This window comes from Euprymna scolopes, chromosome 15, assembly GCF_053919585.1.
Source record: "Euprymna scolopes isolate OS-2025 chromosome 15, ASM5391958v1, whole genome shotgun sequence".
NCBI lineage: Eukaryota > Metazoa > Mollusca > Cephalopoda > Sepiida > Sepiolidae > Euprymna > Euprymna scolopes.
Window position 1 is genome coordinate 126,199,864 of NC_136496.1, and position 20,278 is coordinate 126,220,141.

Genomic DNA, 20,278 nt, shown 5'->3' on the forward strand with positions numbered 1-20,278 from the left:
TGATAAGACAGCCTCCTTAGTGGTTAATCCAAGGTTCGGGTCCCTGACTATCAGGCGGATAACGTCAGCCCAGACAAAACGTTTACCTCCAGCACCCTTACTAGTGACATGGCTACAAGGATAGACATAGAAACAGAAAATTTCCACCAACTCTGCCAACTGTTCGCGCAAAAATACTGCCAACCTAGAAAACAGCTTTTTCTTCTCCCTTTGTCAGAAAAATCACTCATTTAAAAAATGAGGACTGAGGGACAAATAAGAAGAAGCGAGAGTAACAGGAGCTGCCGATAACGCATCCACAATGCGTTTTCTACTCTCCATTAAAAAAAAAATAAAAAATAAAAAAATAAAAAATAAATAAATAAAAAATAAAAAATAACTAAGTATTGTACTTAATAAAAGTCCAACGGACCTGTTTAAGGGAAAGTATGGTGATAGATTCCCCTCCCACGAACTAAAAATGAGTACAATTAGGTAATCTATTTTTGCAATCAACTCGGTAGATAAATAAACATTTATGGACGAGAGAAAAAAAAAAAAAAAAAAAGAAGCTAGCATTTAATACAACAGAAATACATAAATTAAATACTGAAATAAAATGTAGTTATTAATATTTGAATCTTAAAATAAAAAGTGCGAATTAGTAGAGAAAAAAATCACTTATCACAACAACGCATTCCGTCTCCAAACTAGTGAAGAATTTAACTTTTAATAGCGTTCAGAAGATTTTTTTTTTTTTTTTTTTTTTTAAATTAACCGTTAAGAGAAAGCGTGATTTTATTCTGAACTTTAACTAACTTCGTAATATTTCTCTTTATTCCAATTTTCTCGGAAACTATGAGACTGATCTAGCTGAAATTTTGTATGAATCTTTTTTTATAAGGTGCAGCGAACTAGTATTATGATATTCGTCTGAGACATAGTTAAGGATTAGTATTTAATGCAAAATAAGCACAAATTTAATCATATTCAACCGCCAATTTGGCATAGATTACTCTTACATCAACGGCTTTAATAAATATATATTAGAGAGAGATATAGTAGAAGTAAATAACCTAAATTCATAATTGCTAAAATTAAAATTATTACTTTTTATATTTTAAATTTCTTCATTAAAATATTCTTAATGAACGCAATGAGATTTAAAAACACATAGATGTCTATTAATAAAACATTAAAATCATACATCAATTAATAACGTTACTGTATATATATATATTACTAGCAAAAGTACCCGTCGTTGACTGGGTTCAAAAACAGCCTACAGAAAATGGACTCTTATTTATTAAAGCAAGATAGGTTATGAAAAGGAAGGGTTGTAAAGATATAGCTTCGAATTTGGGGGTATCAAAACCAAAGCAAAATATGATGAAAGTAAAAATAAAATAGATAAAGCCCATAATTTATAATACCATACCTGTTCACACTGAAACACTTATCACAATATTCTGTGGATCTATATTAAAAAACCTTGTTAAACTTTGTGACATATTTCAATTCTATGGAGGTCAGGCGCGAACGCAGACCTCACAATTTTATTATACCATATTTCTTCAAACTGAAACAATTATCAAAGTATACTTACGCAGATATGAAAAATCTTTATTAAAGTTTGTGCCTATTTCAACTCTATGGAGGTCAGGCGCAAACGCAGACCTCACAATTTTATTATACCATCCCTATTTAAGTTAAAACATACTTATCAAAGTATTCTTATGTACATCTATATGAAAAACACTTGTAACCGTTTTGTTTTTTTTTTAATTTTTAAATTTTTTCATTTCGATACTTTGTGGACCAGGCGCGAATGCAGACCCCACAATTTTAATGAACCACCGTTCTGCTAGCTCAAACATACAGATTCCTGTGTCTCGATACATCTATCATTATATGTAATCAGTTTTTTAAAATAGTAAACCATATAGGAGCCTATTCGTGACCAGACACACACACACCTTTATATATATATATATATATATATATATATATATATATATATATATATAATTTTTTATTAGCATGTTTCACTATATCCTTGAGAATGGCAGAAAGAAGCCATGTAAACAAATGGAGAAAAATGAGGTGGGGGGGGCTATTCTGTAATGAATAATGTAAGAAACTAAAAGTCGATGTTTATGCTTTAAAATGTTAAGACATTCAAATAAGTTTTAAGAATTACATTTTTTTAAGAAATCTAAAGAAACCATTAACATTTTAGAATCCTTTAGAATCCCTAGAACAATTATTGGTTAGGTCCATAAAATAACAGAAAATATATTACAATGGAAATGAAACAAAACTGATATTTCTTATATAAATTTTCTGAATCATAAAATAAATAAAATCAAAGGAATATCTCCATGAAGAATGTATTTTAAAAAAGAGGGGAGGGTAAACATTTAAATCATTTTTCTATTGATATTTTTAACATTTAAAATTATCTTTTTTGTTTAAGAATTAAGAATACCAGCATGTTGAGTTTTTTTTTTTTATTATTAATTGAGCTCATATTAGAAACGCTTCATTTTAACTTTTCTTTTAAAGCAAACATTGTGAAATTATTTTTAAGAAACTTTCCAACCAGCAATAAACACAGACAATGCCAAGCGAATCTCACTTGTTAGTAATTAGATACAAAGTTATAAACAGAAATATAATTTTAAATATGAAAATAGATATCTATGAAAATTTAAATGAAATTAGATAAAGTGAAATTAAAATATTTTTTTTATAAAGGAAAAGGTAGTAAATTATCTTTGACGACTGATATCGTTATCTGCACAAACCATAATAACATTGAAGGGAACAAGTTTTATTTCAAGATGGTTAGAAAAAATACTTTTGTTCATACTGGTAGTTGTTCCCAAAACACTGAAATTGGGTTAGTCAGTCAACAGTAGTTGGCTACCTTTCTATTATATTAAACCAGTTGAGACAGAAAGGTGGGGACAATTTGGGGAGGGGGTGAGTCGTCAAAAAGTAATGTGTAGAAAGAAGTTTTAAAAAGAAAGAAGTCAAGCTTTTCATAAACTATTTTGTCACCCTTTATGTTTCTGGATAACGCCAGATAACACTGCTAGTTTAATGTAAAGATTTAAACAAAAACAAAAATCTGCCATGAATCATTCACTTGAATGAATCAATTTAAAAATCAAAAATTCATATCAAAAGAAATGAAAAAGTCAGAGACAAAAATGCTTTGATTACACTAGAAACCTTGAAGTGAACTTCAAAATTCATTCCACAGATCTTTCCGAAATTATGCATAACAAGATATCATACAAATGTTAAGTTGATTAGTTTACATTAACAGAAAAATTGACTTGTTTTTCATAATTCAAAAAAAATAATTAAAAAAATAATTCTGAGGTCTATCAAAAATGTAAATTTTAGAATACATTAAACTTTCGATGAAGCCGAGAATTTCAAAGATAAATATGTATAAATAGTAATTTATAGTTGTATATTTGTAAAATTGAACATACGAAAACTTTAAATGTTTTATTGGATATAAGGTTTTTAATAGATCAGAAAAGTGAATTTAGTGAAACAAAAGAACTTGGTTAAGTACTTTAAACTCATTAAAAATAATTGAACTCAAAACTAAACAGGATTCGACTTTTGTACATTATTAAAAGTGAATATTTTTTGTTTTTCATGTATTCCTATTTGCTTCAAAACAATTAAAATAGAAATCACATAGCGACCGTAATAGAGGTCAGTGCACCCAATGATACAGGGCTTAACAGAGTTGAGAGGGAAAAGATTACAAAGTATCAAGGACTTATGTATGATATGAAACGAAATTGGAAATTAAAAGACGTTTCAATTATACCAGTCATCATAGGAGCAACTGGGCTTATGAAAAAGAACTTTAAAAAGTACATAGCAAGCATACCCGGTGAACCAAGTGCAAGTGAAATACAAACGATTGCACTGAAAGGGACGGCTAGAATCCTGAAAAGATCTCTTGGTTGGACTCACTAAAATAGGGGTAAATGTCAGACATCTGGTTGGATGTCCCATCCCCTAGAAGAAAAAGTTTAAGAAAAATGAAAAAAAAAAAAAGTGAAAATTCTTTATTGCTCTGTCAATCCTAAGTCAAGAAAAGTGTCATTTGAGATTTCACAATACCTGATTCACTATAAGTTCCTCATTGAAGAGATGCCTTTTCAGAGAGAATCTGCTGTTGAGTCTGAGATTAATAACATCTAAGATTTTAAGAAGTCTTAAAAGAGAAAGTAAGGATTGCTGATAGAATTATGGCGGCTATGAAAGTAGGTCATTTTTTAAAACCTTTATCTTTTCCACATTTTGTTTGAGTATAGAAAAAAAAGATGAACAATATAGTTAAGAAAGTCAAAGGAAGACAAATAAACAGGAGGACAATGGAAGCAAAAAGAGAAATATACCGTCCTATAATGTCAACTAATTCTATTATTGAAAATTCATTGGTTCGCATAATCGATAATATCTTTACCTTCTTGCAAAACTAGCCATAAACCTTTGGGAAACTTGTCCTCTAGTTCCATTAGAAGACTGTTGGGATTTTAAGCATTATAGTAAGCATTCATTTTATAACTGCCAGCATTTCAAGGGTTTTTTATGTAAGCATCTTAAACGAAAATCTTATATATAAAAAATCTTTTGATTAAAAAAGTTAGAAAAATTGCTCTCTTGATTGTTATTAATTCAGAAGCAAATTTTCAATGTTTAACTAAAAATGATTTGAACAAATGAAAAATCTGTACAAATTTATGTTATGTCGTTGGAAATGAAATTAAATATAATAAAAACTGTTGTAATATTTTTGCTATTGTCTGGAGTAAATATTTATTTGCAAAATAATTACAAAGTGTGGCACAAGGCTAAAAAAGGACGTTGGGGGTTAATGAAGACTTAACTATACTCTTTCATTACAATACCAGATTCATTCAATGAAAATCCTAACTAAAACCCGAAATGATAATATATATGATGTGGGGAGTTGGGGAATAAAAATTTTATATACAAAACAAATGAAATGTTTACAATGAAAAAAAAAAAAAAGGTTGTTAGTAAAAGAACCTCCCACTAATAATTGTGGCAGCTAAGTAGTTTTGTCAGTCGAAAAGGATATAGGTCCCCACGAAAACTAACTTTATTTAAACACCAAGAGTGAGCCAACGTCACTAGCAAAACAGTAATCTAAGAGGGGTTGGGAATGGGGATTCTCAGGCCAAAAAAGGAGAAAAAAGAGGGGGGTAGGGAAAAAACTAAAAAAAAAGGGGCCTTATGACAACATGCATACTCTAGCTAAGTTAAACTTAGGAAAAATACCTAACACTAACCTACTCTAGCCTAAACGATTCGATATTGTGTCAATGTTCGTTCAGGATACTCAAAATTCTCTGCCTGTCACATCAAAATGAGCTCCATTCACTCGACACAGACATAAAACTTTCATCCACCTCTCGTTGAAACTTGCTCAATAGAGTTTCACCTTCTCCAGTTTAACATGCATTTTCAAGTAGTATCTGAAAATGAGGACAAGCTGAAGAACAGTGAAGGTCTCATCTCTATAAATCTCCTGTCGCGTTGACCAAATCACGCCTCTCATAACCGCTAGCAAGCATAGAAAAACGTAATGTTCATATTTCTGCATGGTCGGTGTCTAGTCGCAATATGGAGAAACTGGGTTCAGGAAAAAAAAACTGTCCATCCAGCATGCGAACCATGAAGCCTTCAACTAACTAACACAATGTTCAAACGATAGTGCAGTGGAAGAAAGCATGACAGAGATCTTCCTCCTAGACTCCACATCAGACACAACTAGGTGTCTCTACAAAGACCACTGCGAAGTCTTTTGCAGACCCAGAGGGCATTTCAAATTACCAGCCAGGTGAGCAGTGGCTTGTAATTATCAAAACAGGTCATCTCAGGCACCCAAGCCTCCTTGTTAGTAAAATCGAGCGCTAAATCTTTTTGTCTCAAGCAGATCCCCTCACCATAGCCTTATATAGTGCCTTATGAGACAACACTCGGGTATCAAAGAGGCTTTCTTTCACCCGTAGAAGGAACTTCAAGGACTGTCAATACTTGCGATAAAAGAAGTACTAGTTTTGGGGCAACCTGTGTGACTCTCCCTCAGCCAAGTGCACACTTTTCAAAGCCAGAAAGGCTTTCTTAGTGTCTTCTTTCCAGAAGCTACCATTTCATTTACGAAGTATACACATTCGGTCCAAGTATATTAGCCTAAGTGTGCGCCAACATACTGAGACTGCCTTCAGACGGATACAGGTAACAGACCTCCGGGCTAACTATGGCTTGCTTTTCACGCCATAAGAACGCGAAAAGAGCATGCACCAGATCAACTAGTGAGGTCTCCGGGAATGGTAAAGGATGAGGGGCAAATGTGCGAATTGCACACCTCTGCTCATCTTTTGGGATTATTTACGAATTCAAAAATTATAATAGTCATTCAAACACAACTGGAAAATCAAAGGACGCAGAATTTATTGAAAAGAACACAAGTGTTTTTGCGGAATTAATACAATGCCTAGATGACAGAAGTCTATCTCTAATAATGCGAGAAGCCTTGGATTATGGTGGCAAAGCATTGAACATATTGAGAAAGCATTGTTTATCAAAAGGAAAACCGAAAATTATTTCTTTATAAACAGAGAACTGACATGTCTAAAGTGTATGGAAGCCGAGGTGAATGACCAAAACAACGGAAACTTCATTAAAAATATTTGGCAAAGTCATTTCTGACATTGTTAATCTCCATGGTATTAAAAGGATTGCGGGTGATTTTAAGCCGTTTACAGTCATAATAACCCAGAAAGAAAAACCTATGACTTTTAGTCAATTCAAGGTTGCACTAAGGAGCTATGAGGAAACTAAAAAACGTGATCAGGGAAAATAAGGATTGGTTGGTTGTTTTTGTTTTACGGCATATCAACCCTTTTCAGGTTATTTAATGCCGAATCCAAAGATTTTGAAGAAAATTTTTTTAATAGAATATATTTGTTGTTTTCAAGTCGGTTTCTATTTAACCCATAGTTGGGACCCTAACAGGTACTACCACTCCGTGTCAGAGTGGACCTGGGAGCAATGGCAATTAAAGGGTGGCTCCACACTCCCCAAAGCCCGCAAGCTGGGACCTCACCACTGGATATAATTTAAAGTCATATCCAGGACCGGAAAATTAGGAATCTACAAGTATAATGAAATTAGGTGACCACCAAAAAAAAAATTCAAATTATACTTTTACCCAGAATAGAAACCATAACTTTTCAAAAAACAACTTTTTCACTAAGAAAAAGACAGACAATATTTGCTATAGTTGTGGTTGAGTTTCCAATGTAGATACAAAAATGTCAAAGGGGACTCCAAAGATGTGGAAGGCTCCATTAGTGAACATACATTTTTATTTTCATGTACGTTTGACACTTCAATAAACTGTAACAACCTTCTTGTCGATTGTGGGGCAACAGCCCATGTAATTATGAAGGAATCAGACTTTATCAATTTGGATCCCAGCTTTAATCCTCAGATCCACTATATAGAGCAAAGCAGAGTACACAGTATCGTTTTGAGAGAGATGATGCTAGTTTCTATATTCTGAAAAACACTTAATTACAAAATTTAAACAAAATATTTTCTATACAAGCTGACATTAAACAAGGTGCAAATATAAACTTTAGTCCCAACAAGTCAAAATTGGTGTACTCAAATGGAACTATTCGATATTAAAGAAAATGGAAGGCTATATTATTTAAAAAGCCTAGTTCCATCAAAAATCGCCTGCTATGATTTGCAAACATGGCACAAAAATCTCAGACATTGCAATATTCCAAATATCAAGGTTTCCAAATTTGGTTGAAAGAATGAAAATAAAAACAATTGACAAACTGCAATATTTGTACATAAAGAAAAATCTTGAAATACAAAAACAAAATGCCAGGCAAAAAGGCCACCAAAACCCTATCACTATCTATTATTAGATCAAAGCAATCTATGATGGACAAGACTCCAATATCTCTTGGAAAAAAATAAAAAAAGACAGGGAAATTCAAATTCGACCGTTCATATAAGATTCATTTCAACAGTTAATACATTGAATCTTTGAAATATGATCCACAGCTCAGAAAAGATAAAGCTAGAATTTTTTCTTTTAATAGTAAATCAAAAAAAAAAAAAAATTTAAAAAAAAAAAAAAAAAAAAAAAAAAAAAAAAAAAAAAAATCAGATTTGGTTTATGATACAATTTCATAATAGGAAAAAAATTACATTCACTAAAATTTTCAATTTAAAACTATGTAAGATCCACCATATTGACAAGTTGTCTTTTCTTTATGGAGAGATGCTTTTGATACGCAGAGAGAGAGAGAGAGAGAGAGAGACACACACACAGACACAGACACAGACACACACACACACGGATTAAGTTGAAAAATATCAACATTAAAAAATAAATTGTTTGTCATTGAAAACAGTAATCTAACTTTAAGCCAAAAAAGAAAAAATTAAAATTTCTAAATGACACAAGAGAAAGAATTATAAGATCAATTCTAACCAATAGATTTATTATTAATTAATTATTAATAGTTTTTGAGAAATAATGAAGAATGATTGGCAGTGATGAACTACAAGTCTTGCGTTTCCAAACGTCAAACAATCCAGACAGAATTTCAAGTGAAAAATACCTCCTCCTCAATTGTAACCCGTTATGTGACCTAAAGGAATGCTTGTTGACGTTCAAACATTGACAAACATTGAATATTTTAGCCAATCAAAACATCCTATTTTTCACTCTTCCATTTAGTACATCTTCTGTTAAGTTGTACCTGGTAATATAATTTTGATCCACTGTTTTGTCAAGATTGTTTCATGACAAATTTAATGGAATTTTGCTAAGTAGGTTATTTTTATCATCAGTATTAATAGTAATCATATTAGAATATTCATCTAACCTCCCAATCAACATGCCAAATTTGGTACAATTCTGGTGTTTGTTTTTAGTACAGGCGTAACGTGGCAGAACTAAAATAAAAAAACAAATCCGTCCCCGCTTTTCTTTTTTAACGCAAGTTGTTTATTACCGTTTTTCTTTCTCCCAGATTCGACACAAGCTTAAAGAGTTTCTCTCTGCCACTGCGGGGCCACATACCTATCTTCCTTGGTACACGTTTTTATTTCTGCTCCACTATAAGCCAACCGTAGACGCCATTTCTCATCTGATTTTATACACGCATCTTTTTCAACCACACATTTTCTTTTTCTGACCACGCAGTGTCTTTTCTTTTTCTTGTCATGCCAGCACGCGCACACTTCCTAATTTGCATATGTGCCTTTTTTTTCAGCTACTGCTGCTAATATCCTCACAAGCCAGCTATCTTAAAGCTGCTGCTGATATTTTCCCATGTACTCATACATGCTGTTACACAAACATCAACATTTTTTTTTCCTGTGGCATATACAGAAACATAAAGGATTATTTATGTCAAATTTGGTGCAATTCTTTAATTTTAGAATCTATGAAAATGACCAACAGGTTCCCCAATGATGCTGGCCTAAATAGAACCGAGAGAGAGAAGAGACTGAATACCAAGATCTTACGTATGACATGAAAAGAGACCAGAATCTTGGTAAAATTTTAATCATTCCAGTAATCATATAGGAGCCAATAGGCTCATGAAAAAAATTTTTTTTTAAATTAAAAAAAAAAGACATGCTGAATATACTCAGTGAACCAAGTGCAAGAAAGATCCGAACAATTCTAGTCAAAGAGACGGTTAAAATTCTAAAAAAAAAAAAAAAAATTTCTATTGAAGTCTTAGTGGATAAATATCTGCCAGCCAGTAGGATGACCCTGATCCCTCTTCAAAGAGAGAATGATTAATTATCACGCATTCATCTTCATAAAAAGTGTAATCCACTAAAAAATTAGTATTCGACTTTCATTGGATGAAGGGAAAGATTAATCAAATATTTATTTGTTAGTAAAAATTAACACTGAATCAAATCCATTATGTTCATAACAATATTGAAGACTTCAATAAATACACATAAATCTAGTAAACCAAATAAAACAGAAAATTGTTTTCTTCTCTCCGGTGTGTCTCCTTAATCTTCTGTGGACTTCAGTTGGAAGTCCCCGATCGAGTCACTCCTACAATTTCATGTTAAATAGTAGCATAGCAAAAAAAATAAACTGAAAACACTGACAAAATTTCAATACTCCAAGTTCATAACCATTTTTTCATTTGCACCTTTCGAATTTATTAATACTAGTGGGACCTGTGGAAATTCCACAGCTGCATCTTTCATATGTAATATATTGCTGCTGGGTATTATGCGGATTGTAGCCCTTTTGTTAAAACTGTAAAAGTATTTATCTAAGTAATCTGGTTAATGTAGTGTCAGAATATACCTGGTTGTTACGGCTTATCTCAAATATCCTTATAGGAGTCCGTGACATATTTCCATTGTATGGATGTCTAGCATGAACAGAAACCACTCAATATCAATATACCATCTTTAGACAGAATAGATAGGATATACAAGGTGATAACATACATTAAATTATTAGTATATAGATACACTAATTCAATGTCCGTAGTATGTTATCACCTATCTTCTTAATAAATAGGATCTCCCAATCAGATAATTTATACTCTGGAAACCGTGACATATGTACATACGTTAAAGGTACTATGGTATTAATATATAGATTCGACATTTTCATTTTACACGTCAATGACTTAAGTGCTTTAATTTAAATCAAATAAAAGCGGAAACGTTACTTTCTTGTCTCTATTTAAAATGTTATGCCAGATAGATTTGCAGAAAGATAAAATTATTAATTTAAAAAGAGTGAGATCCCTAATTCTACCTATTTTTCATTTTTCCCAAATTGGTAATTTTATTTTTCTACAAATACATTTGTTCAGGGAGAGGGAGGGGGGGGGCATTTTTTTCTCATAACATCACTCAGTCTAGAATGGCCATCTTTGAATTGCTTGGAAATGAGTGTAAAACCAAGCGTAACCAATAAGAAACCATGTTGAATCATCTCCAGCTAGTGTGATCAGTCATGGTAATTTTTATTAAATTAAGTTAGTTTTTTTGTTTTTTTTTTAACCAATCGTTTTATGCGATAAGGCCTTTTAAAAGTGTCGAGAAGCATTTTTGAGGACATCCCTAAAGTTACTATTAATCAAAGATTTTTTTTTTAAAGTCAACTTTGAAATGTTTAATTTGAAAATAATTTTCATTCAACTCAGATTTTAAAAAGTCAATCATTTATGAAACCATATTCAAATTTTATCAAATGATAATCAATATTTTTAAGCAAAAGTGTATAAAAAAATAAAAAAAATAAGCAAACATAACTTTTACTAAATTTACAAAATTTATTTTCTATCGACTCGAATAGTTTTTCAGTTTTTAAACTTGTGTTTATCAGATTTTGTATATAGATGGCTGCTAGGGGGGTGGGGGGGGACACAAAAATTCAAGATAACTCGTAATCATAAATTAACGAAATTACAATAACTGTCAGTTTTTGACCGAGAATAATGAAAATGCAAAACGCCTTAAAACAACGTTCATATGTTGTGATCATTTTGAAGCCGTAAACACATCCGCTTTTTAAAAAAAAAATCTAACAAAAAAAAAATCAACTAATGATCAGATTTTCATGAAATTTTCGATACCTATTCATTTTTAAATTAATTTATATTTTAAAAGCAGTGTTTGTTAAATACGTGAGGGGAAATATTTTTTTTTAGGTGTTCTAACCCCCTCCCCCACATTGCATGTTACAAAAACGAAATAAATTTAGGTCAATAAAAACTACATTTTATGGTCAATGTGGCCTGGTTGTCCCACTTAAGACTTACCTACAAAGGTTGTTTATTGCGAAAGTCGTTCTTAACAATGATGTTGCCAAGCTAATTAAAAACCTCAATTTCAATAAAGCAACTAGCCCTGGCAGCATTCCTATTAGAGTGCTTAAAAAGCTTCAACCAGAACTAGCTTCTATACTTACAAAGCATTGTTTAAGCATTGTCTTCAGGAGAATTGCTTCCCAACACTCTGGAAAATCTCATCAGTATGTGCCCTATTTAAAAATTCAGGTGATCGGTCATCTCCTTCCCAATACAGACCAATCAGTCTCCTGTGCGTCATAAATTGTTGGCATCTGTGTTAAATAGAGAAGTAGTCAACCACCTCAGCAAAAATAACCTTCTCAGTGACATGCAATATGGTTTCAGTTCTGCTAGATCTACAGATGTGCAAACAGTCATATCTCATAGGATTAGCAAATCTTTTGCCAGAGGCTTCCTTTCTATGGCAATTGCCCTCAACATATCAAAGGCCTTTGATAGGGTATAGCATAAAGGTCTACAAGATTTCCAGCTACGGTATAGCTGTAAATGTCTTCTCAATTATTAAATCATTTCTCTCTAATAGGTTCATAAGAATAGTGGTTGATGGGCAAAAATCAAAAGCTCACAGTATTAATTCTGAAGTCCCTCAGGGGTCCATCCTGGGCCTAACTCTTCCTGATCTACGTCAATGATCTCCCAAATCACATCTCAAGATCATTTGTAGACATTTATGCTGACAACACTACAATCTATGGCAACACTTCAAAGGCCATAATCGATCAAGTTCTGATTCTCTCTCCTCTGATCTTGATCACATGATGCAATGGGGAAAGAGGTGGCTGGTTAATTCAAATGCATCTAAAACCAAGCTTCTATCTTTCCATCATCAACGCTCTGATGCCCATCTGGCACCAATCGTCTTGAGGAGGCTTCATATTTTGACAAGCTTCTGGGTCTGACCTTCAATCTATGGTTCTCCCAGCCTGACAGTCACAAAAAAAAAAAAAAAACACTAGTCTAGCTGAAACAGTTATTGATAATTTACCCCACTCTTTATCTGAGCCTAAACCTAAACATAGATTTCATGAACAAAGCTTCTTAGAACTGCACACCTGTGGAACTGTTCCGTTTTCCTGCGTTCCAATTGACTACAATATGGTCGTCTTCAAGTCCAACGTGAACAAGTTCTTGATGAGCCGTTCCTAAGTAATTCAATTTACTAAATTTCCACTACCAATAATTACGATATTGTCCCAGTGACTACTGTACACTCATTAACCCTCATCCTTGAGAGGCCTTCAGGCCTTGATAAGTGAGGACTCCTTTGAAAAAAAAAAAAATGGGGAGGTTGGGAGGGTAATACTAAAAAGCAACTCTTTGCAGGTAAGTCTCCAGTGGGACAAACAGGCTGCATTAACCCATTTTATAAAGCTAAACAGTTTAAATAATTAAAAAAAAAATAGTTATAGCACACATACGCACACACAAATGGATTATTTATTTCACTTATGTTGAAGTTGTAAATAAAAATGTTAAATATAAAAATAAAGTTTATTCATTGATTAAATGAATAAACTTAATTTTTATATTGAACATTAAAGGATTAATTCTGTCAATGCGAACAGCAAGGGATTTAAAATCCATTGATTAACAAATAGAAAAGTTATTAATAAAGAGAGAAGTAAACTTGTTTTCTTTCTGTTTTTAAAGAGTCGTTTTAACTAAGTAGCTATTAATTGTAATAATAATTATTATAATTATATTATAATATTATAATATTATATAATATATTATAATAATAATATTATTATAATATATTATAATATTATTATATTATGATATTATATTATGATATTATATTATATTATTATATTATTATTATTATATTATTATATTATATTATTATGATTATATTATATTATTATGATTATATTATATGATTATATTATTATAATACTATTATGATTATATTATTATAATACTATTATGATTATATTATTATAATACTATTATGATTATATTATTATAATACTATTATGATTATATTATTATAATACTATTATGATTATATTATTATAATACTATTATGATTATATTATTATATTATTATAATACTATTATTATAATTAATGTTGTCATAATTAATGTTGTTATAATTAATATTGTTGTTGTTATAATTAATATTATTCTTATTGTTATTATTATAAGCTTATTAGCCAAATATGCACCAAGTGCTTGTTTGAATCAATTACAGACCATGAACAAATAAACGTGTTATATATCAAAAGAAAGAATTCAAATTGCATTAACCCTAACATGTATATTTGATAAGGAGAAAGCGATACAAGAAAAAAAATAATTTAAAACAAATCTCAAGCTTTTATTCTTAAAAATGATTTTCTCATCATCAAAATGTTGGATATTTATGCAGAATACCAACTGTGCTGAAATAATAACGTGAATAGTTGGAAAAAGGAGAGGTTGGCTTTTTTTTAATTCTGATACTTCAAGAAGAACGTGGACCCTTCGTAAACTTTTTTTTAATGACTGCTCTCTGAAAGCGCATGCACAAAAGGTTCTCATTGGTTTATTTAATCAAAATCTTTTTTGAAGGCAAACAAAACAAAAAGAGGGGGGGACAAAAGAATTACTTGAATATGTAACAAATATTTAATGAATAAAATACAATAATAAAAATTAAATAAATGAAATAAATAAAAAGGTACATTTTTACGACGTGCCCCAACGTATTATAAACACCCCAACCTCCCCTTGTTAAGAACGACTTTCGGAATAAACACCTCCCAACCTCAAAAGTCGTTCTTAACATAGGGAGGTTGGAGGGTGTTTATTCCGAAAGCCGTTCTTAACATGGGGGTGGTTAGGGGTCTTTATACTACGCTGGGGGCAGGTCGTAAAAAAATAAATATAAATAGATAAAATACCAAATAAAATAAAAACAAGCACAAAATAAAAGTATGAATCAAATTTACTCAAAGAAATCAACAAAAAAATTCAAAAACAAAATACACATTCGAGATATATGGTGCTGGTGCTGGTGCTAGTACATTTATTGATCCACGCTATTATTTAAATAATATTTTCAAGTTTAAAGTTTTGATATGTTTTTATTAAATTGTAAGGTTAAAGTACAGAATAGGTACAAAACACTTTCCCCTTCCCATGTTAAGGGCTTTCTAAATAACGTTATTTCAGCACGGATCAATAAGTGCACTTGCACTAGTACCAGATATATATGAAGTGAAAGAAAACCATTTGTGTATTTCAGGGAGTAGTCATAAAAAAAAAATACAAACGTTTACATCGGGTCCACGTTCTCCGTGAAGTACCAGAATTTTATACTGACAATTTAATAAACAAAAAATACCGTACAAATGGAATTTGGTAAACACGCGTATCAACCCAATCGGGTGTGGCCTACGTAAATAAAAGGCCGTTCCGGCGTTCCACTAAAATCACGTCACCTGCTGACGTCGCAAAATCAATAAAGTACAATTGCCACGGTTAGGCGATAGACGATTATTACGAGGATTTTTTTTTTTATTGTGGGGGGGGGTGCTAATGCACTTACTGATCCGCGCTATTTTTTTTAAATCGTATTTTCAAGCTTAATTAAATTTGTTTTTTATTCACTTGTAAGGTATAGAATAGGTACAAAACACCCTCCCCATGTTAAGAATGGCTTTTTAAATAACGTTAATTTCAGCACGGATCAATAAGTGCATGACTGCATGAGTACCTTTTTTTTTTTTAGTTCTCAAAGAAATTGCTGAGGAACTTCTGAAACTGGTTCAAAAGGTGATTATTTTCTTTTCCGAAACAAAGAATTATTTTACATTTGGACATTTTAAAATGGAAAATATTGTAGTGAAGTTTTATTTGGCGGACCTGTACGAGAGTGCCCACTATCTAAAAATGGCTGTTTTTTCACTATTTTTTTAAGTTTTTTTTTCCGACAATTATCATAAATTACAGGCTTAATCATATTGGTACTCATGCAGAGAGTGATCAGTGCTGAAATAACGTTATTATTTAAAAAGCCATTCTTAACATGGGGAGGGTGTTTTGTACCTATTCTGTACTTTAACCTTATAATTGAATAAAAAACAAAACTTTAATTAAACTTGGAAATACGAGTTTAAAAAAATAGCGCGGATCAGTCACTCTCTGCATTATCACCATCATATTTAGCAGAACACATTTTGAAAAAAAAAAAAAAAAAAATCAATGACTTTTAAGGGGTTCTAGTCATGTGACATGTGACAGTTGTGACACTGACACGGCGGGTAAAAAAAAAAAATGGACAGTAAAAGTCAGGTAGCAAAATGAAGTAAAACGTTATAAGGTGAACTTCCCCACCCCCCCTCTTAAGTCTTTTTTTTTTTTTTCAAAATTTTGTAATCTGATAACTGTGGAAAAAAGTTTTGAAAAAGTGTAAAAACACGCATTTTCAGGGTGTGGGCACTCTCGTATAGGTCCGCCCTTCATGTTTTTTAAAGGGGTATTTATTAATTAATTTTAAAATGCACCCGTTTTAAAATAATCCTAATAATAGTTGTAATCATTGTACTTTTTTCTGCGACGTCAGCAGGTTACATAACCTTAGTGGAATGGCCTTTCATTTACGTAGGTATTTACCTGGAATTTAACATGAAAATCCTATCTACCTACAAAAAATAGATTTCGTGTTCTGCATAGGTATTGAATGTTATTCTCGCTCAGGCTTTATCTCCTTTCGTGGAGGAGAGAAGGTTTATTACCTGTCGCCTAGGATGAACTCATGACAGGCAGCAGGTCTGAACGAACACTGATATTTTCATAGAGTGCCCCTTTCGAGGAGAAGAGGGTCTTAACGTTCCACTTAACTAAATCCTGGATTACATCACGTATTTGTGGGAAATGCAACTAAATTCCATACAATATCGACAGAGTCGAAATAGAAAGAAAAAATCTAAAAAAATACACATAAATAAAAGAGGGAAATCTAAACGAAAAAAAAAAAGTCAAAGTTTATAATGCTATTTAAAACAAATAAAATCGATTTTCCATCTTTCAAATTTAGTTCTTAATTTTTCATTTTAAAAGTACATTTCATTTAAATAAAATATATTCTTAATTATAAAGAAAACTGCAAATTGAAAATTTGATTTCTGGACCTTTTTTTTTTTTGTCTGTACTAAGTAGAGGGGGGGGGTCATAAGAGATTAAATGTCTGTTTATATGCCAGGAAAATTAGTATCATTTCAAGCCGTTAACATATAAAATAAAAATCCACTAGAGTCTGGTCTTATTTTTTTGTAAATAAAATTAGGTGCCAGAAAAAGCCATAAGGTAGAATATTAGGTGATGACCGTTAGAAAAAAAAAACCCATCAGGAACGATACGTCAGCGTTGTCTGTCCCACTTTCACATTTCCCGTCATTAACCTTTATTTTTAACCTTAAAAGTAAATTAATGGTAACTACTTAGTATGATTTTTTTTTAATTATCTGGCTGAAAATATTAAAACTGTATCCTATTTTGTTCTAAACGAGCAAAGCTAGCTAAATTTTGTCGTACATCTGCACTCGAAAAAAAGCACTTTCTGGTAAGCTTCCTTGTAGATATTTAATCCATTGGCGCCGTTTATCAGAGAAAGAAAAAAAAAAAGGTTTTAAAATACGTAAAGAAAAAAAATTATCCCGATAGGTAGAAAAGAAACTGATCTTGCCTTTGGTAACATTTATTTATGTATTTAAGTTTTTATTTTTTAAGTATGTTGGCTTCTCTGCTAAATACCACAATTTTCTTTTTAAAGGGATCAAAAGAAAAAAGAAAAAAAAAATTCAAGCTACGTCCCTCGATATTTATAACCGATTATAAAAGGTTTAATTGAATTAAACCACACAACACACACATATATATATGATAGAATTAATGAAATATTTTAAATTAAATTTTAAAGTAATTATTTTTAAGTAAATAAATGGCAATAGGCCGACATGCACACCTGCTACAGCAATAATCAGATTTTGAGCCGTTTCAAAAGTAGAATTGAACACGTAAAAATGTATTTACTCCACTAAATAAAGGAGGTAGATAAATATATTTTTATATATATTGTACATTTTAAGTCTAAATTAAATAAATTTACAAACGATAATTCACACTAAAACTGTTGCATGCCGTCGGCTTAGTTCAAACACCATTTCTTTTTTGCATCTTCAGTCAGATTTAATAACAAACCGTCTCAATTTCATTTTCTTATAAGAAATGAATGAAATTGAAAAAAAAAAAAAAAAAAAAAAAAAAAAAAAATCAGCATATTAATAAAACTAATTATTACCAAGTGTGTGTGTATTTCTCGCCTCTGTGTGACTTACACTGTTTATTTACTCTTAAATTAGGAGTATTAATCGATTATTTTTTTTTAATGAAAGAAAAAAAAAGATGCAATAGCGCACTGAGAGAAATTTGAAAACATCACATTTAAAATTAAATCCACCAGAATGCATTTCATAATCGAGTTTATATGGAAAAACAGTTTTATAACAATTTCATTCAATTATTAATTTAATGATGAAACAACGTGATGATCATAGATTTTTAACGTTTAAAATTATTTAAAAAAAAAAAAACACGAAAACGCAATAAATAAAATACAATTACAAATTTTTTTTACAACATAATGCAACAATATAAATGGGATTATTTTTCGTTTGGTTTCACAATAACCCGGATTTCATTTTGTGTAGTTGCTACTGTAACTTTATACTAGATTGCACCAAGCAAATATGGGCAGCCATGGGAGCTTACTTTTATTTTTTTTTATTTATTTAATCTTTAAATTTTTTAGAAAATTTTATTTATTTATTTTTACATTTTTTTTTTTTTAATTATTCAAGCCATTTTTATTATATCCGAACATTAAAAGATAATTTCTAAATAAAGAGGGGAAAATTAATTTTTTTTTTTTTGGTCAATTGTTATTATATATATATATATATATATATATAATACAATATTAGTAAAGAAAAAAAACAATAAATATTATAAATTGTTGGGCAAGCAATATTTACCTGCAGAAAGTTGCCCCGACCGATGACCGTCTGTGATTCCGAGGGCACGGGGATAGATTCGCCCCCATCAATCGGTCTCAAAGTAACAGACATTTCAAAATAAAAAAAATAAAACAACTGCAAAACGTATCCAAGTTCAAGCTAATCGAATGTTATGGAGACAATCAAGTCTCACATAAAAATGGTGGGAGTTTAAAAAAAAAATGGGGGGGATAGAAAGCTCGGGTGTCAAGAAGCACCACAAACGATAATGATATGACGGGTGAATTGATAATATTCAGAAAAAGAAGACGCGTATGGCGATGATCTGGCCAAAATTCCTCAGACTGCTTTTGTAGAATCCAGGTCACAATTTCTGGAGAAAGCGCATTTCGCTGCTACTAAAACCAAAATGTTGGGAAATACGCGTAGCATGTAGATAAGACAAGATAGAAATCCTCGATGTTAAAAGAAATCCTAGATTAATGGTTCAGGGGCAGGCATCATCATCATCAGGAAGCAATAGGCATTGTAGAGAAATCTCTCCTCTTTTTGTCCTTACTCAAAAAGAAGTTCTCCGATATCGACGGCCATGTTTGTTTAGGCGCTTCACAGATTTTTGACTCCCGACACAGAAGAGCCAACTGCAAAACTATTTGTTTTTATTTAAAAAATAAATAAAAACCACGCAGTTTAGACATTATTTATTCATTCATTTATTTACTAATAAGGAAACCTAGCAGAATGTCTCATTAATATCTTTTTAAAAAAATCAAGTGATAATCACTTCTGTTTTTAATAAAATAATTTTAATTTCATACAGTGTAAAGTTTTTTAAAATTTATAAGTCAAAATCCACAGAAGTTTCCAAAAAGTAAATAAATATATAAATTTTCTACAAATATTACTATATTAATGGAACTGTGTAACCAGTTTCCGTGTGTGTGTCTCTGTGTTTCTCGTAAAGTTACAGAACAACTTTATAATCCTATCTAAATAAAATTAATTACGTGAATAAATCAACAAGAATGCATTTCTGTTTCTTCATAAATAAGTCAAGTCAACGACTTAAACTATCTGTACGTAGTTGAAAAATAATTGATTTCTTCGCGATCCTACGGAATTTGAAAGGAATTTGAAAGTATTTAAACTGCCGAATAGAAAGTCGCTTAAACAAGATTTAAAATTCTTTGCGATATTTCATTGATTAATAGTTTGGGAATTTCTTTACAATCATTTTATAAACAACCATTAAAACGGAATTAAATTAACAATGTGATTCAATTAATAATTTAATGGCTAAGTGATAAAGTATTTACTTAATTTGGAAAATCCTATTGA

General features: G+C 31.1%; 1 protein-coding gene across 5 annotated transcripts in view; it reads right to left on the minus strand.

Moving 5' to 3' along the window:
- The window catches only part of LOC145294117 (uncharacterized), a 173,586-nt gene extending 153,995 nt beyond the window's left edge, over nucleotides 1-19,591 (minus strand). For all 5 annotated transcript variants that reach the window (XM_080141217.1, XM_080141219.1, XM_080141216.1 and 2 more), the window contains exon 1: nucleotides 18,959-19,591. In XM_080141217.1, coding sequence (XP_079997343.1) covers nucleotides 18,959-19,051 — 93 coding nt within the window. In that variant the 5' untranslated portion in view covers nucleotides 19,052-19,591. The remainder of the gene's footprint in view (nucleotides 1-18,958) is intronic.
- Nucleotides 19,592-20,278: the final 687 nt, after the last annotated feature.